Source organism: Rhinopithecus roxellana, chromosome 10, assembly GCF_007565055.1.
Source record: "Rhinopithecus roxellana isolate Shanxi Qingling chromosome 10, ASM756505v1, whole genome shotgun sequence".
In the NCBI taxonomy this organism is placed as follows: domain Eukaryota; kingdom Metazoa; phylum Chordata; class Mammalia; order Primates; family Cercopithecidae; genus Rhinopithecus; species Rhinopithecus roxellana.
In genome coordinates, this window is record NC_044558.1 from 95,450,783 (window position 1) to 95,474,203 (window position 23,421).

At 45.7% G+C, this 23,421-nt stretch overlaps 1 protein-coding gene across 1 annotated transcript; it reads left to right on the forward strand.

The window, feature by feature from the left end:
- Window positions 1–697: 697 nt before the first annotated feature.
- Window positions 698–16,334, forward strand: ARPC3 (actin related protein 2/3 complex subunit 3). Its single transcript, XM_010379224.2, has 7 exons — window positions 698–858; window positions 5,578–5,677; window positions 9,875–9,951; window positions 14,093–14,161; window positions 14,566–14,692; window positions 15,041–15,135; window positions 16,014–16,334. Exons 1-7 carry the CDS (start codon window positions 853–855, stop codon window positions 16,074–16,076), a joined length of 537 nt encoding a protein of 178 aa, XP_010377526.1. The 5' UTR covers window positions 698–852; the 3' UTR covers window positions 16,077–16,334.
- Window positions 16,335–23,421: the final 7,087 nt, after the last annotated feature.

Below are 23,421 nucleotides of genomic sequence, written 5' to 3' on the forward strand. Positions count from 1 at the left end.
GATGCAGTGCATTGGGTTCATTCCTTCACTCAAATATTGATGTTTCCTACATACCATCACTGTTACAGGCGCCAGGAGACAAAACGGGCGAAGTGCTGTCTTTGGCATTTACGAGGATAGGGAGACAAGCACTAACAGTAAACTAAATAAAAGAATCATAAGAACTAAGGGAAAAAGCCGGAGAGAAGGATAAGGCATGGGGCTGGAGTCGGGTGAATTGAAAACAATGACCGGAGGCGGCTTCACAGGAAAGGTGTTTGTTTGTTTGTTTGTTTGTTTAAGATAGAGTCACACTCTCACTCAGGCTGGAGTGCAGCGGCACGATCTTGGCTCACCGCAACCTCCGCCTCCCGGGTTCAAGCGATTCTTCTGCCTCAGCTTCCCGAGTAGCTGGGATGCTACCACGCCCAGCTAATTTTTGTATTTTTAGTAGAGACGAGGTTTCACCATCCAGGCTGGTCTCGGACTCCTGACTTCAGGTAATCCACCCGCCTCGGCCTCCCAAAGTGCTGGGATTACAGGCGTGAGCCACTATGCCCGGCCCTGAAAAGGTGAAATTTGAAAAAAACACAAAAGAGGTGATTGATCTCAGATTCTGGAACCGCAAGACCCATCTCCATTCTGCGCGCGCCTCAAGCTGCGCCACTCTCAGGGCCCCTGCCTAGTGCTCTGGCGCCCCCTTTCAGATCCGCGCGGCCGCTGCAACCAGAGGCGGAACTACAAGGCCGGAAGCACGTCATCGCCCCGCCCCTTCCGTTTCGCTTCCGCCTACCCCGCCCCGGCTGCCAGACCGGAAGCGCTCCGCTCTACCTGTATTCTGTTCCTCTGGGTTGGAACCCGGGCGCTGCCAAGATGCCGGTGAGGGTTCGATCCATGGTGTGGGGAGACAGCGGGGATTTTGAAAAGCGGGGAGAAACCTTGTGTGTGCCGAGAGAAGCGGGCGGCGGAAGGCAGAGAGGAAGCGGGGGCCCGAGAAGGAGGGAGGCTAGGGGAGGGGACCGGTCGCTGAAGAATTGGGACGGCCCGGGGGTGCCAGTCGTGGGAGGCGGGGGCGCGGCAGGAGGGGGCCAGGGGTCCAGGGGTAGGGTGTGTGAGGAGGCCCTTTTCTCTCTCTCCGTCTACTTCTTCCGACTCCGGCAGGGTTCCCAAAGCCTCACTACAGCGCGAAGCCAAGGGTTGCGCTTTTTATTTTTCATATTTCAAGTCTAGGGTCTAGCTTCTCCTTTTTCTGTCAGGCCCACTTCCTCCTCCGCCCTGGGGGGCAGGCTCCCTCTGCTGTTTGTCATTTGTCAGAACCCACTTCCCGGCAGCGGCGGTCACCCCGGAGCCACCTGGGTATAGGGCCGTCACAGACTCGGTCGGCGCCAAAGATTTCCTTTTTCGTGTGTATCAGAGTGGGAGTAAAAATCTATGACGGTCTGATTTTACTTAATTTCTGACAGGCAGTCTGTGGGCTAGATTTATCACCATCATGGTCTCCATTTTGCAGATTCGGGAAAAGGTGGTTCAGTTATTGTGTGATTGTTCACACTTTTTTTGTTTGTTTTTTGAGAGAGTCTCGTTGTATCGCCCAGGCTGGAGTGCAGTGAGGCGATCTCGGTTCACTACAACCTCCGCCACCCTGGTTCAAGCAATTCTCGTGCCTCAGCCTCCTGGGTAGCTGGGATTACAGGCACGCGCCACCACGCCCAGCTAATTTTTTGCATTTTAGTAGGGACGGGGTTTCACCATGTTGGCTGAGCTGGGCTGGAACTCCAGACCTCAGGTGATCCGCCCCCTCGGCCTCCCAAAGTGCTGGGATTATAGGCATGAGCCACCGCGCCCAGCCTGCTCACACGTTATTTTTAACAAACGTTACCGAGCACCTACTGCCTGCCAGGCTCTATTTACAGCAGCAAATAAGTTCAACAAATCCCTCATCTTAAAGAGTGTACGTTCAAATCGGGAGACGAGACAATAAAAGTGTAAACATAAAGGAGATACATACAGTAGTGTCAGGTAGTGACAAATGCTATAAAGAAGCTAGATGGATGGCCAGGCGCGGTGGCTCACGCCTGTAATCCTAGCACTTTGGGAGGCCAAGGCGGATGGATCACGAGGTCAGGAGTTCAAGGCCAGCCTGGCCAACATGGTGAAACCCCATCTCTACTAAAAATAAAAAAATTAACTCGGCGTGGTGGCGCGTGCCTGTAATCCCAGCTACTTGGGAGGGTGAGGCAGGAGAATCGCTTGAACCCAGGAGGTGGAGGTTGCAGTGAGCCGAGACTGCGCCACTGCACTCCAGCCTGGCCACAGAGTGAGACTCCGTTCCCCACCACTCCATAAAAAAAAAACTAGATGGGTAACAAGACAGTTTGGTGAGAGGGAAGGCAGAGGGTGCTTTAGATAAAGTATACCTGTGATGAAAAGGAGCAAGCCATAGTTGCAAATACACACACACACACACATATATATATATATATATATATATATATATTTTTTTTTTTTTTTTTTTTTTTTTTTTTTGAGACAGGGTTGCACCCTGTCTCTGAGACTGCAGTGCAGTGACACAAACTTGGCTCAGGTGATCCTCCCACCTCAGCCTCCTGAGCAGCTGGGACTACAGGTGTACGCCACTACACCCAGCTAAGTTTTTGTATTTTCAGTAGAGACAGGGTCTCACCATGTTGCCCAGGCTGGTCTCAAACTTCTGGGCTCAAGCAGTCCTCCTGCCTCAACCTCCCTAAGTTACAGGCGTGAGCCACCTTATTCAGCCTCACAAATACATATTTTATGAGTACCGTAATTACCATTTGACTCCTGAGCTCTGGGGTACACACTTTATAAATTATCCCATCTAATCCTCATAATGACCCTGTGAAGTAGGTACCATGATTCCTGTTTTACAAAAGAGGAAACGGAACCTCAGAGAAGGTAATTTGGACAAAGTTGCCTACTAATGGTAAAACCAGATTTTAAGCCAGGACTCTAGGCTGGGTACAGTGGCTTATGCCTATAATCCCAATACTTTAGGAGGCCAAGATGGGAGGATCGCTTGAGCCCAGGAGTTTGAGACCAACCTGGGCAACATAATGAGACCCTGCCTCTACAAAAATAAGAATAAATTAGCTGAATGTGGTAGTGCATCTCCTCCCAGCCTCTCAAGAGGCTGAGGTGGGAGGATCACCTGGAGCCAGGAGTTTGAGGCTACAGTGAACTGTGATCATGCCACTGTACTCCAGCCTGGGTGAGAGGAGACTCTGTCTCCAAAAAAAAAAGGACTCTAAAGCCCTGTACTGGCTCCAGTTGCATATAGAGCACCCTGGATTCACCCTGGGTTGGTTGGTTGGTTGGTTTGAGATGGAGTCTCACTCTGTTACCAGGCTGGAGTGCAGTGGCGCCATCTCGGCTCACTGCAACCTCTGCCTCCTGTGTTCAGGTAATTCTCGTGCCTCAGCCTCCCAAGTAGCTGGGAATACAGGCATGTGCTACCACACCCAGCTAATTTTTGTATTTTTAGTAGAGACGAGGTTTCACCATGTTGGTCAGGATGGTCTCTCTCTTTTGGCCTTGTGATCTGTCAGCCTCCGCCTCCCAAAGTGTTTGGATTACAGGCATGAGCCACCATGCCCGTCCCATCCTGTGATTATTTTTTGTCTGCCTTCTCTACTCTTCAAGGACCGGGACTGTACTACTTTGTATATTACTATATCACAGTGTCTTGCACATAGAAGGTGCTTAGCAATCATTTGATGAATGAATGAATATATGAATGGGACCCATGTTGTCTTATAAAAAGCCAGGCATCTTGTAAAAGGCAGAACTAAGAATCAGCATACAGAATGCTCTCATAAATGTGATTTTTTTCTCCCTTCCTTTAACTCACACCTACCCACTGAAGGGAATATATATCTTCTCATGTTACAGATTTGGAAACAAGCTAAGAGAAGAAGAATGATGCCTTGGTCAAAAGCGTAATGCCAGGAAGTGGCAGAGCTGAAAAGATAGTGCTTGGGTCTTGGTTTAGCTGGGGGCTGGGTACCCTGATTTGTATGATGTTTGCCTTTCTGTGGTGGAAATACTTTGACCAGATACCAATGTGATGTCACCAAACATAGAATTGGAAGAGATGCACAGCAGCACCCCATTATTTAGTATTTCGTAATTATAACTTTAAGAACATGACAATAGGAAAATGTAATTTTTAAAAATTAGGTTATTGCCGGGCGCGGTGGCTCACGCCTGTAATCTCAGCACTTTGGGAGGCCGAGGTGGGCGGATCATGGGGTCAGGGGTTTGAGACCAGCCTGACCAACATGGTGAAACCCTGTCTCTACTAAAAATACAAAAATTAGCTGGGCATGGTGGCTCACACCTCTAATCCCAGCTACTCAAGAGGCTGGGGCGGGAGAATCGCTTGAACCCAGGAGGCGGAGGTTTCAGTGAACAGATATCGTGCCACTGCACTCCAGCCTGGGTGACAGGGCGAGACTCCATCTCGGGGAAAAAAAAAAAAAAAAAAAAAAAAAAATTTAGGAAGTAGGCCAAGTGCAGTGCAGTGGCTCACGCCTATAATCCCAACACTTTGGGAGGCCGAGGCGGGCGGATCACCTGAGGCCGGGAGTTCGACACCAGCCTGGCCAAAATGGAGAAACCCCGTCTCTACCAAAACTACAAAATTAGCTGGGCGTGGTGGCACATCCCTGTAATCACAGCTACTCAGGAGGCTGAGGCAGGAGAATCGCTTGAATCCAGGAGGCGGAGGTTGCAGTGGGCCAAGGTCACGTCATTGCATTCCAACCTGGGCAACAAGAGCGATACTCCGTCTCAAAAAAAAAAATGTAGGAAGTAGCCGGGTGAGGTGGCTCACGCCTGTAGTCCCAGCCCTTTGGGAGGCCAAGGCAGGCGTATCACTTGAGCTTAGGAGTTCGAGACCATCTTAGGCAACATGGTGAGACTCCTTCTCAAAAAAAAAAAAAAAAAAAAAAAAGAAGTGATGAATATTTAAGCATCATTGGTTTTAACATCATTTACTTTTTTTTTTTTTTGAGACAGAGTCTCACTCTGTTGCCCAGGCTGGAGTGCAGTGGGATGATCTTGGTTCACTGCAACCTTCGCCTTCTGGGTTCAAGTGATTCTCTAGCTTAGCCTCCCAAGTAACTGGGACTACAGGCGCACACTGCCACGCCCGGCTAATTTTTTGTATTTTAGTAGAGATGGGGTTTCACTGTGTTGCCCAGGCTGGTCGCGAACTCCTGACCTCAGGCAATCCGCCTGCCTCAGCCTCCCAAAGTGCTGGGATTACAGGCATGAGCCACTGCACCGGCCAACATCATTTACTTAATTGTAAGTTTATATAATTTGATTTTTGAGAACTGCTGTGTTTAACAACCAGCTTGAAAAATGCCTCATAATTTAACAATTGGTTTTCTTGAGTCAGAAAGAACCAGCTCTAGCACCTCAATGCTGCTATCCCTTCTCCCTACCCTGATTAATCTTAGGTGGGTTACTCTCTTTTTCCTTTAAGGAAAGGTTGTTTGCCACAGTGACATTTGCTCTCTTTCTGCTTCTGTGTTCTTCCTGGGCTTGCCATTACAGGCTTACCACTCTTCTCTCATGGATCCTGACACCAAACTCATCGGAAACATGGCACTCTTACCTATCAGAAGTCAATTCAAAGGACCTGCACCCAGAGAGAGTAAGTCTAAACCCATTATTTTCAAATTTTGGTATGAAATGCCTAATAGTCTTTAAAATGATCAAATCAAGGAAATTCTTAGCTCAGTCTTCTCTCTCAAATTGCCCTTGTACTTTGGTAGATATTGTGGTCTAGACCTTTCAAGATAGTGGTTATATGTTGCATTTAATAGGAAATTATATTATTTCTTCTGACTTCTCCAGGAAATTCTTTTAAGAAAATGGAGGAAATGTGCTTAATTCTGGACACTGTTTATCAGTTCTTTCAAACAAATCTAATGCTGTTACATCTAGAATGCCACATGCCCATCCTTTCTGTTATCAACCTGGAAGAAAACAACAAATATTTTGACCTCTTCCCCGTCTAAATCTACTTCCTTTATTCATTCTTCAAGATCTTCATTTTTAGCAATACCTCAATCTTAAATCTGAAGTATACTATGTAACATTACTTATGTCTATTCCTACTTTTCTGAGTTTTATTTCAGAAAGCCACAATATTTTTCAGACACTGTCTGAGACTCTTCTGATGCTTTCTGAGATGTTCTCCCAACAGTATTATTTGTATTATATTAGACACGGTTTCCCTGTAACCTGCAAGGGTCTGAACTGAATTCCATTCATGGTTTCCAAGACCATTATTATAATTACCAATTTGGTACTGATCCAATTCCCATATCTCTGCCAGACTGTTTTACTTGACCTTTTTTTTAACCTAATTTTGTTTTCAACACCATTTGAAAACTCAGTAAACTTTATACATATGGTGAGTCACCACAGTCTCTACTTGATTCTGAGGAAAAGGAACAAGGAAGAAGACAGCCTGAGAAAGAAGAAAAATAACATAAAAGAAAATCACAGGGCTGGGCGCGGTGGCTCACACTTGTAATCCCAGAACTTTGGGAGGCCAGGGCAAGTGGATCACTTAAGGTCAGGAGTTCAAGACCAGCCTGGCAAACATGGCAAAACCCCATCTCTACTAAAAATACAAAAATTAGCTAGGCATGGTAGTGGGCACCTGTGATCCCAGCTACTCAGGAGGCTGAGACAGGAGAATTGCTTGAACATAGTGGGTGGAGGTTGCAGTGAACCAAGATTGCACCACTGCACTCCAGCCTGGGCGACAGAGTGAGACTCCATCTCAAAAAAAAACAAAAATTACACTGCAAAGGCCAGGTGTGGTGGCTCACACCTCTAATCCCAGCACTTTGAGAGGTCGAAGTGGGTGGATCACCTGAGTTCAGGAGTTTGAGACCAGCCTGAACAACATGGAGAAACTCTGTCTCTACTAAAAATACAAAAATTAGCTGACTGTGGTGGCAGGTCCCAGCTACACGGGAGGCTGAGGCAGGAGAATCGCTTGAACTCAGGAGGCGGAGGTTGCAGTGGGCCTAGATCGTGCCATGGCACTCCAGCCTGGGCAACAAAGTGAGACTCTATCTCAAAAAAAACAGGGCCGGGTGCAGTGGCTCACGCCTGTAATCCCAGCACTTTGGGAGGCCAAGACAGGTGGATCATGAGGTCAGGAGATCGAGACCATCCTGGCTAACACAGTGAAACCCCGTCTCTACTAAAAATACAAAAAATTAGGCAGGCATAGTGGCGGGTGCCTGTAGTCCCAGCTACTCAGGAGGCTGAGGCAGGAGAATGGCGTGAACCCGGGAGGTGGAGCTTGCAGTGAGCCGAGATTGCATCACTGCACTCCAGCCTGGGTAACAGAGCGAGACTCCATCTCAAAAAAAAAAAAAAAAATAGGTTGCTGGGAACACAAGTCTAGAGTTAGAATTCTGTTGAAATTCTTCCACAGGGCAGTGAGCTGGGATGAAGACAACTTAATTGCAGAGTATGAAAGCTTCAGGATTACTTTGCATTTCTGCTGTGTGAGAATGTTAACAGTCATAGACGAGAAGTATAAATAACTGTCTCAGCACTGCTGAAACCAGCTGCCAGATATCAAGACCCAAGGATTTTGACCTTTTTAAAATAAAAAGAAGGAAAACAAAAAATTGCCAAAGAAATTGTGTCATGAGATATTTTTTTGTCAAGACAGTATTTCTGGTTTTTGTCCATCTAGAGCTACCTACAACAGCTTGTACAAGTATATTTTAAGTCATAGTTTTCATAAAAAGAAAGATGTGTATCTGAACCCCAACATGTTCTAAATAATTGAGTTTTTTTCCTGAAACTATAATGTGTAAATTCAAATAAAATTATATTGAATACTTTTTATTTTTTTTTATTTATGTATTTTTTATTTTTATTTTTTTGAGATAGAGTCTCGCTCTGTCACCCAGGCTTGATTGAGTTCAGTGGCATGATCTTGGCTCACTGCAGCCTCTGCCTCCTGGGTTCAAGCAGTTCTCCTGCCTTAGCCCCCGAGTAGTTGGGATTACAGGCACGTACCACCATGCCTGGCTAGTTTTTGTATTTTTAGTAGAGACAGGGTTTCTCCATGTTGGCCAGGCTGGTCTCAAACTCCTGACCTCAGGAAATCCATCCGTCTCGGCCTCCCAAAGTGCTGGGACTACAGGCGTGAGCCACTGCGCCCGGCTGAATACTTTTTATTTTTAGGAAACAGTTAAAGTTAGTCTGTGTCTCAGTGTTTTTTTATAAATGCATTTAGAGACGTCATGAATAATGTTCACCAAATGCTAATGGTAGTTATTTTGGGGGACGTGGGAATTAAGGTGACAATTTAAAAAAAATTTTTTTGGCCTGGTGCTGTGGCTTATGCCTATAATCTTAGCTACTCAGGAGGCAGGAGGATCACTTGAGGCCAGGAGTTTGAGACCAGCCTAGGCAATATAGTGAGACTGCATCTCTTAAAAAAAATTTTTTTTTTTTTTTTTTTTTGAGACGGAGTTTCAATCTTGTCTCCCAGGCTCTGGAGTGCAATGCTGCAATCTTGGCTCACTGCAACCTCCACCCGCAGGTTCAAGCAATTCTCCTGCCTCAGCCTCCCAAGTAGCTGGGATTACAGGTGGCCGCCACCACGCTCCGCTAAATTTTTGTATTTTTAGTAGAGGCAGGGTTTCACCATGTTGGCCAGGCTGCTGACCTCAGGTGATCCACCCGCGTCGGCCTCCCAAAGTGTTGGGATTACAGGCGTGAGCCACCATGCCCAGCCATCTCTAAAAAACTTTAAAGAAAAAAATTGGCCAGTCCTCATGGTACATGCCTATAGTCCCAGCTACCTGGGAAGCTGAAATGGGAGGATCGCTTGAGCTCAGGCGTTCAAGTCTGTGGTGAGCTATAATTGTATCACTGCACTCCAGCCTGGGTAACAGAGCAAGACCTCTCTCTGAAAAAGAAAACTGTATTGATTGAATTTCATTTTCTAATGAGCATGTGTAACTTTTACAAAAACAATAAAGCTGTAAAAATAAACCGTGTACTACTTTTCTATAAATATTTTCTAAAAACCCGGGCGTGGTGGCTCATGCCTGTAATCCCAGCATTTTGGGAGGCCGAGGTGAGCAGATCACGAGGTCAGGAGATCAAGACCATCCTGGCTAACACGGTGAAACGCCATCTCTACTAAAAATACAAAAAATTAGCCGGGCGTGGTGGCTCAAGCCTGTAATCCCAGCACTTTGGGAGGCCGAGACGGGCGGATCACGAGGTCAGGAGATCGAGACCATCCTGGCTAATACGGTGAAACCCTGTCTCTACTAAAAAATACAAAAAACTAGCCGGGCGACGAGGCGGGCGCCTGTAGTCCCAGCTACTCGGGAGGCTGAGACAGGAGAATGGCGTGAACCCGGGAGGCGGAGCTTGCAGTGAGCTGAGATCCGGCCACTGCACTCCAGCCTGGGCGGCAGAGCAAGACTCCGTCTCAAAAAAAACAAAAAACAAAAACAAAAAATTAGCCAGGCGTGGTGGCAGACGCCTGTAGTCCCAGCTACTCGGGAGACTGAGGCAGGAGAATGGTGTGAACCTGGGAGGCAGAGCTTGCAGTGAGGCGAGATTGCGCCACTGCACTCCAGCCTGGGTGACAGAGCAAGACTCTGTATCAAAAAATAAATAAATAAGAAAATAAATATTTTCTAAAAACTTTATATTCCAATAGGATCATTTTATTTTATTCAACTCCGCAACTGTTGACAGTTGTATGTGTTTTCCCTTTATGGCTTTGATAGGTGTTATGTTTTGTATTTGGCTAATGTTCTCTGTGCTCCTTCCCTTGTGTCCTGCTTAGCAAAAGATACAGATATTGTGGATGAAGCCATCTATTACTTCAAGGCCAATGTCTTCTTCAAAAACTATGAAATTAAGGTAAATTACAGAGCTTTTAATATTTAACTTAGTTTTCTCATAGGGATAATACCAATCTTGCTATCCAAGGTTGCTATCCAAGTATCTCATAAGGATAATACCAACCTTGCTGTGAGGAGAAAATAAAATGAAATCAGCATGTAATTTTTGAAATTGAGAATAGTGCTTAATGTTAGCTTTTGTATAAATATTAGTTTCTTTTTTTTCCTTCAAATTCTATATTGGGGTTGGCAAACTCTAACCTGAGGGCCACATTTGGCCCACTGCCCCTTTTTGTAAATAAATCTTTATTGGTACACAGCCACAACCATTTGTTTCTATATTATCTGTAGTTACTTTCACACCAAAACAGCAGAATTGAGTAGTTGTGACAAAGACTGTATGGCCCACAAAGCCTAAAAATACTGCCTGCCTTTTACAGAGAAAGTTTGCCAACCCTTTGCTAGAAATACCTTTATTTATTCAACATTAGTTAAGCAGCACCTACTATGTGTTTTGTTTTGTTTTGAGACAGGGTCTTGCTCTTGTCGCCCAGGCTAGAGTGCAGTGGCACAATCACAGTTCACTATACCCTCAACCTCCTGGGCTCAGGCAGTCCTTCTGCCTCAGTCTCCCAGGTAGCTGGAACTACAGGCACGTGCCACCATGCCTGGCTAATTTTTTGTAGAGACACGGTTTCACCATGTTGCCCAGGCTTACCTTGAACTCCTCAGCTCAAGCAGTCTGCCCATCTCGCCCTCCCAAATTGCTGGGATTACAGGCATGGGCCACCACAACTAGCTAAACCCTGTGTTTTTGTTTAGGAATAAATCCACAACCAAGAAGTCCTATGTGCTGTGTTATTTTTTATGTACTTCTGTGTCCTGGACCTGAGATAGAGAAATGAAGACACTTGAATGACCTTAAATCTTCCTTGAACCACTCTCTCCCCTTCTGTTCTTAGTTCCTGTGAGGAGGATGGTCAGGGGAAGGTAGAAGCAGGAGACCAAAAAGGAGATGGGAAAATGAAAACCAGAAATGTTCTCTGCAAACCTGCTGTGAGAAAGTGACAAGGAATATCAGCAAATTTCCTTGATGGTATTCTAAAATATGGAATTTCTTTTTTTTTTTGAGACTGAGTCTTGCTGTCGCCCAGGCTGGAGTGCAGTGCCATGATCTCGGCTCACTGAAACCTCCGCCTCCCAGGTTCAAGCGATTCTCCTGCCTCAACCTCCCAGAGTAGCTGGAACTACAGGCACGTGGCACCACACCCGGCTAATTTTTTGTATTTTTAGTAGAGATGGGGTTTCACCGTGTTAGGCAGAATGGTCTCGATATCCTGACCTCATGATCCGCCCACCTCAGCCTCCCAGCGTGCTGGGATTACAGGCATTGAGCCACCACTACCGGCCCTAAAATACGGAATTTCAACCCCTCCTTGCCAAACTCTGAACTTCTGGAATCAAATAGGGTGTGAATTATTTAATTGTAGACTCTTGGTGTACAAATTGTAGTCTAAACATTCTGTGATGGTAACAGAATGTTTTCTATATCTAATGTGTGGGTTGTTTGTAATAGTTATGAATGTTATAATTCTCTGGGCATATCACTTGAGTCCAGGAGTTCGAGACCGGCCTGGGCAACATGGCAAACTCCCATCTCTACAAAAAATACAAAAATTAGTGCATGGTGGCTCACGCCTGTAATCCCAACACTTGGGAGGCTGAGGCGGGTGGATCACATGATGCCAGGAGTTTGAGACCAGCCCAGCAAACAAGGTGAAACCCCATCTCTACCAAAAATACAAAAATTAGCCAGGTGTAGTAGTGCATGCCTGTAATCCCAGCTACTCAGGAGGCTGAAGCACAAGAATTGCTTGAACCCAGGAGGTGATGGTTGCAGTGAGCCGAGATCACACTGCACTCAGCCTGGGCGACAGAGCAAGACTGTCTCAAAACAATAATAATAATAATAATTCAGCTACATTTCATTCATTCCCAGATACTATATTGTTTTAAAAATAGGAAAATGTGGCTGGGCACAGTGCCTCTGCCTGTAATTTGGGAGGCAGAGGCGGGTGGATCACCTGAGGTCGGGAGCTGAAGACCAGCCGGACCAACATGGAGAAACCCCGTCTCTACTGAAAATACAAAATTAGCCGGCCATGGTGGCACGTGCCTGTAATCCCAGCTACTCGGGAGGCTGAGGTAGGAGAAGCGTTTGAACCCAGGAGGCAGAGGTTGTGATGAGCCGATATCGCGCCATTGCACTCCAGACTGGGCAGTAAGAGCAAAACTCTGTCTCAAAAAAAAAAATAGGGAAATGATGTGGTTTGGGGGTAATTTTTTTGTTTGTTTTTTTTTTTGTTTTGAGACAGAGTCTCACTCTGTCACCAGGCTGGAGTGCAATGGCCCGATCTTGGCTCACTGCAACCCTCGACTCCCGGGTTCAAGTGATTCTCGTGCCTCAGCCTCCCGAGTAGCTGGGATTACAGGCACACACCACCACGCCAAATACAAAATTTTTGTATTTTTTTAGTAGAGATAGCGTCTCACCATGTTGGTCAGGATGGTCTCGATCTCCTGAGCTCATGATCCACCCGCCTTGGCCTTACAAAGTGCTAGGATTACAGGCGTGGGCCACCACACCCAGCCTTTTTTTTTTTTAATTTGAGACAGAGTCTTGCTCTGTTGCCCAGGCTAGAGTGCAGTGGTACAGTCTTGACTCATTGCAACCTCTGCCTCCTGGGTTCAAGCGATTCTCTGGCCTCAGCCTCCCTAGCAGCTGGAATTACAGGCGCATGCCACCATGCCTGGCTAATTTTTGTAGTTTTAGTAGAGACGGGGTTTCACCATGTTGGCCAGGCTGGTATCGAACTCCTGACCTCAAGTGACCTGCCCGCCTTGGCCTCCCAAAGTGCTGGGATTACAGGTGTGAGCCACTGCCCTTGGACTGGGGCCAGTTTTTTGACTATAAATCGTTTTTTTTTTTTTTTTTTTTTTATTGTTTTTGAGACAGGTTCTCACTCTGTCACCCAGGCTGGAGTGCAGTGGCACCATCACAGCTCACTGCAACTTTGACCTCTCGGGTTTAGGTGATCCCCTCACCTCAGCCTCTGAGTAGCTGAGACCACAGGTGTGTGCCATCATGCCCAGCTACTTTTTGTATTTTTTGTAGAGATGGTGTTTGCCCAGGCTGGTCTCAAATTCCTGGGCTCAAGCAATCCACCCACCTCAGCCTCCCAAAGTGCTGGGATTACAGGTGTAAGTCACTGCACTTGGCCTAAATTTGTGTAAAATTTGACCCAAAGTCCATGCCACATTTGATCAACTTTCATTTGTCTTCTCCACATTTTCTTTTTGGTTAAGTCAAGACATTGACATTATGGAGTTCTTTGGGAGCAAGTCAAATGTGAAATAGTTGCTTCCTCTTTTAGAGTAATAAATATTTCTGTTCTCAGCAGAGACCCTGAAGTGAAAGGGTTTTTAAAAATTAGCCAACCATATGGAGCAGCTCAGGCTTTCCAGGCAGCCTTGTTACTTCTCCTTCCTACACAGTGAAGGGCTGTTGACACAGATCCTTGGGAACCCTGGGGCAAGGGGAGCCAAGAAAAACGAGAGAGCAGCCACTCAGCCAAGCGTAGTGGCTCATGCCTGTAATCCCAACACTTTGGGAGGCTGAGGTGGGCAGATCACTTGAGGTCAGGAGTTTGAGACCAACCTGGCCAACATGATGAAACCCCGTCTCTCCTAAAACTAGAAAAATTAGCCAGGCATGGTGGCGGGCACCTGTAATCCCAGCTGCTTAGGAGGCTGAGGCAGGAAAATTGCTTGAACCTGGGAGGTGGAGGTTGCAGTGAGCCGAGATTGTGCCACTGCACTCCAGCCTAGGCAATAGAGCAAGACTCCGTCTCAAAAAAAAAAAACAAAAAAACAAAAAAGAGCAGCCGCACAGCTCAGAGTGGGGCCTGTGCCTTCCTCCCAGGGACAAATGGAAAAGGAGACTGAGGAGACTGCATTTGGAGAATGGGAGTTTTGATGTGATAGTGGCTGTCCTACCACTGCATCCAGTAGATAATCAGAAGACAAAGATGGAATTCATTCATTGCATATCATTGTTATGTTTTGATAACTGTTTTTAAGTCTTCTTTTTCTCCCTGTAGAATGAAGCTGATAGGACCTTAATATATATTACTCTCTACATTTCTGAATGTCTGAAGAAACTCCAAAAGGTAATTAAACTTGGATGATTTTATATCAGGAAAACAAATTGCTGAGAGGCATTTACCCTCCCAGTCATCTGGGATTTGTTGAGACTTTAAAGACAAGTAGAAAATATTTCCTCTGACTTACAGCATGGACTTAAGAGAAAAATTTGAATTTAGTTCTCTGAACTTGTATAATTGACTGACACAAAGATAAAAGTAGTGGTGTTTTAAGCCTTTACATATATTTTCTCAAGACAGAAATCTTGACAGAGAAATTCCTTTTAATCCCTTGGCTCAAGGGTTCTTAACCTGGGGTCCAAGGATGGAATTCTTTTCCCTGTAAAATATATGTGTGTGTGTGTGTGTGTGTGTGTGTGTGTGTGTGTGTGTGTGTGTGTATATATATATATATATTTTTTTTTTTTCAGTGCAATTCCAAAAGCCAAGGTGAGAAAGAAATGTATACATTGGGAATCACTAATTTTCCCATTCCTGGAGAGCCTGGTTTTCCACTTAATGCAATTTATGCCAAACCTGCGAACAAACAGGAAGATGGTAAGAACAGGTCTCTATCCTCTCTCTATGGCACAAGATTTTCTCCATTTGACTTCCTACCACCCCTCCTTTTCTTGCCTTGATTCATATACAGATTGAGAGTGAAATCATAGGAAGTACATTATCTTATTAGTCACTCTCACAAACAATTCTTGGCAACAAGGATGACATGCAGAAAATCTTTTGAACAAAAACAAATGTAGTTATAAAACTATTTGGACTGTCATTTCTATTTCATATCCTGTTTGAATGTATAAAAATGTATTACCACAGTGAGCATCCAAACCTGCAACCAGTACATTTGGGATGTATTTGCAAATACAGTTTTTTAAAATTGTTCTGTTTTAGAAGTGATGAGAGCCTATTTACAACAGCTAAGGCAAGAGACTGGACTGAGACTTTGTGAGAAAGTTTTCGACCCTCAGAATGATAAACCTAGCAAGGTAAGACCCTCTTCTTGCCTGCTTAATTGGTAAATCACCTTTTATCCAATAGCCACCATTGAACACACTAAGGTCTTCCATTGCAAGAATATTTTTAATTTCTGCATTGCAGTGTTGCTTAACTTCCGGTATGTGTCTAGTATGTAATATGAGTTCACTGAATCACACTAAATAATGAATTGCAGGCCAGGCGCAGTGGCTCACGCCTGTAATCCCAACACTTTGGGAGGACGAGGCAGTGGATCACTTGAGGTCAGGAGTTCGAGACTAACCTGGCGAACATGGTGAAACCCCATCTCTACTAAAAATACAAAAAATTAGCCAGGCATGATGGTGCATGCCTGTCATCCCAGCTACTCAGGAGGCTGAGACAAGAGAGTCGCTTGAACCCAGGAAGTGGAGGTTGCAGTGAGCCAAGATCATGCCATTGCACTCCAGCCTGAATGACAGAGTGAGACTTTGTCTAAAAAGAGTTTATGGCCAGGCGCGGTGGCTCACGCCTGTAATCCCAGCACTTTGGAAGGCCGAGGCAGGCGGATCACGAGGTCAGGAGATCAAGACCATCCTGGCTAACACAGTGAAACCCCGTCTCTACTAAAAAATACAAAAAATTAGCCAGGCATGGTGGCGGGCACCTGTAGTCCCAGCTACTGGGGAGGCTGAGGCAGGATAATGACATGAACCCAGGAGACAGAGCTTGCAGTGAGCCAAGATCGCACCACTGCCCTCCAGCCTGGGCAACAGAGCGAGACTCCATCTCAAAAAAAAAAAAGTTTATAAGAGATTTCAGACTGATGTGAAATTTTATTATTAAATAAATGTGAATTCTATTGTAATTTGACCCCCACTATTCACTCTGTGTTGTCCCCTCTTGTTAGTGGTGGACTTGCTTTGTGAAGAGACAGTTCATGAACAAGAGTCTTTCAGGACCTGGACAGTGAAGGGAACCCGGGCAGCCACCGTCTCCAGAGCCCTGGGCAGCATTTTCCAGCGAGATGTACACAATCTTTTGCCTTTACTTCGTAAAGTTTTATACAGAAGAGAGAAGAGCATGTCTTTACTTGAAAAACTCTTGATCAGTAATTTGGGTGGGATACAAGAAAGTGGGTTATCAAGGGTGATTTGAAGTTTTCTGCAGCATTAAGCTGGCGCTTAATAAGTCATAATAAATAAATTTCTAACATTCCATGTAAGAAAAACTTTATTGCCTGTCTTTGACATTCACTTACAGTTTGTTTTAAGATAAAATTCACATTCCATAGTAGCCTTTTAAAGTGTACAATTCACTTTTTTTAGTATACACATGAAGTTTTGCAGCCATCACCACTAAATCCAGAGCATTTTCATCACCCCAGTGTAATGAACCTGCACACTTTAGCAGCCACCCCACCCCACATTCCTCCCCAAGCCCCTGTCCTTCCCACTCTCCTCCCAGTATTAATCTACTTTCTGTCTCTATGAATTTGCTTATTCTGGATAATTCATGTATATTGAATTTTTAATACAACATGTGACCTTTTATGTCCAGCTTCTTTGACTTAATGTTTTCAAATTCACCCATGTTAGAGCATATACATCAGTGCTTTCTTTTTTCTTTTTCTTTTTTTTTCTTTCTGTGTATGTGTACGCAATAAAATATACTAATATGGCTGGGCGCAGTGGATCACGCCTGTAATCCCAGCACTTTGGGAGGCCCAGGTGGGCAAATCACCTGAGGTCAGGAGTTCAAGACTAGCCTGACCAACACGGAGAAACGCGGTCTCAACTAAAAACACAAAAATCAGCCGGGCCGGGCGCTGTGGCTCACGCCAGTAATCCCAGCACTTTGCAAGGCTCAGGTGGGCGGCTTACCCGAGGTCAGGAGTTCAAGACCAGCCTAACCAATATGATGAGACCCCGTCTGTACTAAAACTACAAAAATTAGCCGGGCATGGTGGCATGCGCCTGTAATCTCAGCTACTCAGGAGGCTGATACAGGAGAATCGCTTGAACCCAGGAGGCAGAGGTTGCAGTGAGCCGAGATCACACCATTGCACTCCAGCTTGGGCAACAAAAGCAAAACTCCGTCTCAAAAAATAAATAAATAAATAGCCAGCCGTGGTGGCACATGCCTGTAATCCCAGCTACTCAGGAGGCTGAGGCAGGAGAATTGCTTAAACCCAGGAGGCAGACGTTACGGTGAGCCAAAGGTTGCAGTGAGCTGAGATCGTGCCATTGCACTCCAGCCTGGGCAACAAGAGCAAAACTTTGTCTCAAAAAAATAAAACAAAAAAAAACCCTAAAATGTATGGTGGTACTTGAATGACTAAAGTATTTGCATTTTGGCCGGGCGCGGTGGCTCAAGCCTGTAATCCCAGCACTTTGGGAGGCCGAGACGGGTGGATCACGAGGTCAGGAGATCGAGACCATCCTGGCTAACACCGTGAAACCCCGTCTCTACTAAAAAATACAAAACAAAACTAGCCGGGCGAGGTGGCGGGCGCCTATAGTCCCAGCTACTCGGGAGGCTGAGGCAGGAGAATGGCGTAAACCCGGGAGGCAGAGCTTGCAGTGAGCTGAGATCCGGCCACTGCACTCCAGCCTGGGCGATAGAGCGAGATTCCGTCTCAAAAACAAAACAAAAAAAAAAGTATTTGCATTTTGGTTTTACGAGTGAATATATAGTTTTAATATATGAGTTAAATGCTCTTGAGCATCTGTTTAAAGACTTGAATTACAGGCTAGCTAAATACCACAGTTCACATAGCCAAAGGTACGGATATATGAAAACCTACTTCATAGATAAACAGAAGGACAGTCCTGAAACCAAAAGAGTGGTGGTAGTGTGTTGTGAGGGTTTTTTTTGTTTGTTTGTTTAATTAAAATTTGTTTATTTGTTTTTGAAACAGGGTATCACTGTTGCCCAGGCTGGAGTGCAATGGCCCACTGCAGACTTGACCTCTTGGGCTCAAACAATCTTCTCACCTCAGCCTCCCCAGTAGCTGGGACTACAGGCACACATCACCAGGCCTAGCTTATTTTGTATTTTTTGTAGAGACGGGGTATCTTGTTTTTTTGTTTTGAGACAGAGTCTCTCTGTGTCCCAGGCTGGAGTGCAGTGGTACAATCTTGGCTCACTGGAACCTCCGCCTTTCAGGTTCAAGCTATTCTCCTGCCTCAGCCTCCTGAGTAACTGGGATTACAGGCTTGTGCCACCACACCTGGCTAATTTTGTTCTTTTAGTAGAGATGAGGCTTCACCATATTGGCCAGGCTGGTCTCAAACTCCTGACCTCAAGTGATCCACCCACCTCAGCCTCCCAAAGTACTGGGATTACAGGTGTGAGTCACAGCGCCCAGCGAGACAAGGTTTTGCCATGTTATCCAGGCTGGTCTCAAACTCCTGGACTCAAGTGATCCACCCACCTCAGCTTCCCAAACACTGGGATTACAGGCATGAGCCACTGCACCTCTCCTAAATTAAAATTCTTAACCCAGAATCAGAGTTTTGGTGTTTGGGTTGGAACTTCTGCCACAGGGGTTACAGACATGTCAGAAAGGAGAGAAAGCCACCCTGATTCATTTCAAGATTACAGGTTTGGGGCTAGGCCTGGTGGCGAGAGGTCTAGGCTGCAGTGAGCCATGATCACACCACTGCACTCCAGACTGGGCGACAGAGTTAAGACCCTGTCTCAAAAAAGAAAAAAAAAATTACTTTAAACTTATCACCACATTGGCCAGGCTGGTCTTGAACTTCTGACCTTAAGTGATCCGCCTGCCTTGGCCTCCCAAAGTGTTGGCATAAGCGTGAGCCACCCACCCGGCCAAATATATGTGTGTGTGTGTGTGTGTATATATATATATATATATATATATACATACATATATTTTATTTGTTTTTGAGACAGAGTCTCACTCTGTCTCCCAGGCTAGAGTGCAGTGGCGCGATTTCGGCTCACTGCAAGCTTCGGCTCACTGCAAGCTCTGCCTCCCGGGTTCACGCCATTCTCCTGGCTCAGCCTCCTGAGTAGCTGGGACTACAGGCGCCCGCCACCGCACCCGGCTAATTTTTTTGTATTTTTAGTAGAGACTGGGTTTCACCGTGTTAGCCAGGATGGTCTCCATCTCCTGACCTCGTGATCTGCCCGCCTCGGCCTCCCAAAGTGCTGGGATTACAGGCGTGAGCCACCGCGCCTGGCCCATTTTTCTTTTTTTAAATTGTGGAACCATCATCATAGAAAACGAGCTTACTTTGGGCCCTGTTTCCAGTTCCATTACTGCCAGCAGGGGGCGCACAGGCCACAGGCGCCGGAAATAGCTTCTGGACCATTTCCCTTTGGGACTTTATCGTGGCAGGTGTTTTCTTTTGTTATATTTTGTTTTTTAATATATGCAAGAGGACAATTTCCAAAGGATTTATTATAAATTATACATGAATATAGTCTGAATTTTTTTTTTTTTTTAAATAGAGGCTTGCTCTGTCACCCAGGCTGGAGTGCAGTGGCGCAATCTCAGCTCATTGCCACCTACGCCTCCTAGGTTCAAGCGATTCTCCTGCCTCCGCCTCCCAGGGAGCTGGAATTACAGGCGTGCGTGTTAGCCAGGATGGTTTCGATCTCCTGACCTTGTGATCCGCCCGCCTCGGCCTCCTGAAATGCTGGGATTACAGGCGTGAACCACCGTGCCTGGCCTTTTTTTTTTTTTTAATAAAGATGGGGTCTCACCATGTCACCATGTTGCCCATACTGATCTCGAACTCCTGGGCTCAAGTGATCCTCCTGTCTCAGCCTCCCAAAGTGCTAGAACTACAGGCGTGAGCCACTGTTCCCAGCTTCCAGATTTTATTATTTTTGATCAAGCAACTCAACTTCATATTGTTGAATGCTGGCAAAACACACACACACACACACACACACACACACACACACACAGAGAGAAAATAGTTCAGCCATCTCTCAATAGGGAATTGGATAACTAAATTATGGTCCATCCATAAAATTAAATATGGTGCAGTCATTAATAATAGGTTCTATCTATCCTGTCATGGTAAGATATCTTAGGACACATTATTGAGTTTTAAAGTTGAAGACGACCAGGCGAAGGTGGCTCACACCTGTAATCCCAGCACTTTGGTGAAGCCAAGCCTCACGAGGTCAGGAGTTCGAGACCAGTCTGGCCAACATAGTGAAACCCCATCTCTACTAAAAATACAAAAAATTAGCTGGACGTGGTGGCGGACACCTGTAATCCCAGCTATTTGGGAGACTGAGGCAGGAGAAACTCTTGGACCTAGGAGGCGGAGGTTGCAGTGAGCTGAGATCAAGCCACTGCACTCCAGCCTGGATGACAGAGACAGACTGTGTCTCAAAAAAAAGTTGAAGACAATATTACAGTATGATCCCATACAATGTTTATTTCACTGTATGTACTCCTGGGAAAAGTAGGAGCATGTACAGCTAACTTTAAAATGAATATCTTGGGGCAGGAGAAAGTACAAGACTTGTGCATTCAGAGTAGTATATATCTGTAATTCAGTAAGATATGTGTTCTCTTAATAACCAGGAGGAAAAAACTACTTAAAAAAAAAAAAAGACTGGCCGGACGCGGTGCCTCATGCCTGTAATCCCAACACCTTGGGAGGCTGAGGTGGGTGGATCACGAGTTCAGGAGATCGAGACCATCCTGGTCAACATGGTGAAACCCTGTCTCTAATAAAAATTCAAAAATTAGCTGTGTGTGGTGGCACATGCCTGTAATCCCAGCTACTCGGGAGGCTGAGGCACGGGAATCACTTCAACCCAGGAGGTGGAGGTTGCAGTGAGCTGAAATCAAGCCACTGCACTCCAGCCTGGGTGACAGAGACTCTGTCTCAAAAAAAAAAAAAAATGTTGAAGACAGTATTTTAGTATGATCCCAATACAATGTTTGTTTCATTGTATGTACTCCTGGAAAAACTAGGAGCATGTACAGCAAACTTAACAATGAATATCTTGGGGCAGGAGAGAGTACAAGACTTGTGCATTCAGAGTAGAATATATCTATAATTCAGTAAGATGTGTTCTCTTAATAACCAGGAGGAAAAAAACTACTTATAAAAAAAAGATTGGCCGGACGTGGTGGCTCATGCCTGTAATCCCAACACCTTGGGAGGCTGAGGCGGGTGGATCACAAGGTCAGGAGATCAAGACCATCCTGGCCAACATCGTGAAACCCCGTCTCTAATAAAAATACAAAAATTAGCTGGGTGTGGTGGCGCATGCCTGTAATCCCAGCTATTCAGGGGGCTGAGTCACAAGAATTGCTTGAACCCAGGAGGCGGAGGTTGCAGTGAGCCAAGATCGCACCGCTGCACTACAACCTGGCGACAGAGCAAGACTCTGTCACTAAAAAAAAGAAAAAAGACTGATAGAAAATCAAATCTTGACGACGAAACGCAGTAATCCCAGCACTTTGGGAGGCTGAGGCAGGTGGATCACTTGAGGTCAGGAATTCGAAACCAGCCTGGCCAACATAGTGAAACCCCATCTCTACTAAAAATAGAAAAATTAGCCAGGCATGGTGGTGCACACCTATAATCCCAGCTACTCGGGAGGCTGAGACAGAAGAATCACTTGAACCCAGAAGGCAGAGGTTACAATGAGCCAAGATTGCCCCACTGCACTCCAGCCTAGGCAACAGAGGGAGACTCCATCTCAAAAAAAAAAAAGAAAAGAAAAGAAAATCAAATATTTTATAAAATAACGTTAGCCCAAAACAGTGTGAGGATGATGGTCATCTTGTTCTTCCTTAAGCACCCTGTTTACATTCATCATTGCCATGTGCCACTAATTACTGTCATATGTGTAGAAAGATTACAGTACATGGAAATACATGAACAAGATCTGTGTGATTTGTTTGATTTGACATTTTTCTTTTTCTCAAAAGTATTAGTACTGAAGACCTTCATAAAAAGTTTGGCGCTACGTCCAGAAAGGGACATAATACTAATCCACCAAAAGCCATTTGGTTTGTTTCCTCCTTCATTTTTGTTTATAGATGTTTGGAAGACCATGCCATTAGGAGAGTGTAATTTTAGGGCCACATCTGCTCTGTGTTGATGTTGAGATAAATCATCCATCATGATTTTCCACTTCGCTTCAACTCTGCAGCTCCAGTTTACAGGTGATCTGGCAGTGTGCTAAGCACTTTACAGTTTTAAATCCTATTTAACCTTTACAAAAAAACTTTTTGTGGGCCAGGTGCTCTGGCTCACACCTGTAATCCTAGCACTTTGGGAAGCTGACGTGGGTGGATCACTTGAGGTCAGGATTTTGAGACCAGTCTGGCCAATATCGTGAAACCCTGTCTCTACTAAAAATACAAAAATTAGAGCTTGGCCAGGCGCGGTGGCTCAAGCCTGTAATCCCAGCACTTTGGGAGGCCGAGGCGGGCGGATCACGAGGTCAGGAGATCGAGACCATCCTGGCTAACACTGTGAAACCCCGTCTCTACTAAAAAATACAAAAAACTAGCCGGGCGAGGTGGCGGGCGCCTGTAGTCCCAGCTACTGGGAGGCTGAGGCAGGAGAATGGCGGTAACCCCGGGAGGCGGAGCTTGCAGTGAGCTGAGATCCGGCCACTGCACTCCAGCCCGGGCGACAGAGCGAGACTCCGTCTCAAAAAAAAAAAAAAAAAAAAAAAAAAAAAAAAAAAAAAAAAAAAAAATTAGAGCTCGGCACTGTGGCTCACACCTGTAATCCAGCACTTTGGGAGGCCAAGGTGGGCAGATCACCTGAGGTCAGGAGTTCAAGACCAGCCTAGCCAACATGGTGAAACCATGTCTCTACTAAAAATAGAAAAATTAGCTGGGCGTTGTGGCAGGTGCCTGTAATCCCAGCTACTCGGGAGGCTGAGGCAGGAGAATCACTTGAACCCGGGAGGTGGAGTTTGCAGTGAGCCGAGATTGCGCCACTGCACTCCAGCCTGGGTGACAGCGAGACTCTATTTCAAAAAATAAAAATAAAAGGCCGGGAGCAGTGGCTCACACCTGTAATCCCAGCACTTTGGGAGGCCGAGGCAGTCGGATCACGAGGTCAGGAGTTAGAGATCAGCCTGGCCAACATGGTGAAACCTCGCCTCCACTAAAAATACGAAAACCAGCTGGGTGTGGTGGCGGGCTTCTGTAATCCCAGCTACTCAGGAGGCTGAGGCAGGAGAATTGCTTGAACGCAGGAGGTGGAGGTTGCAGTGAGCTGAGATCATGCCATTGCGTTCCAGCCTGGGTGACAAGAGCAAGACTCCGTCTCAAAAAAAAATAAATAAAAGGCCGG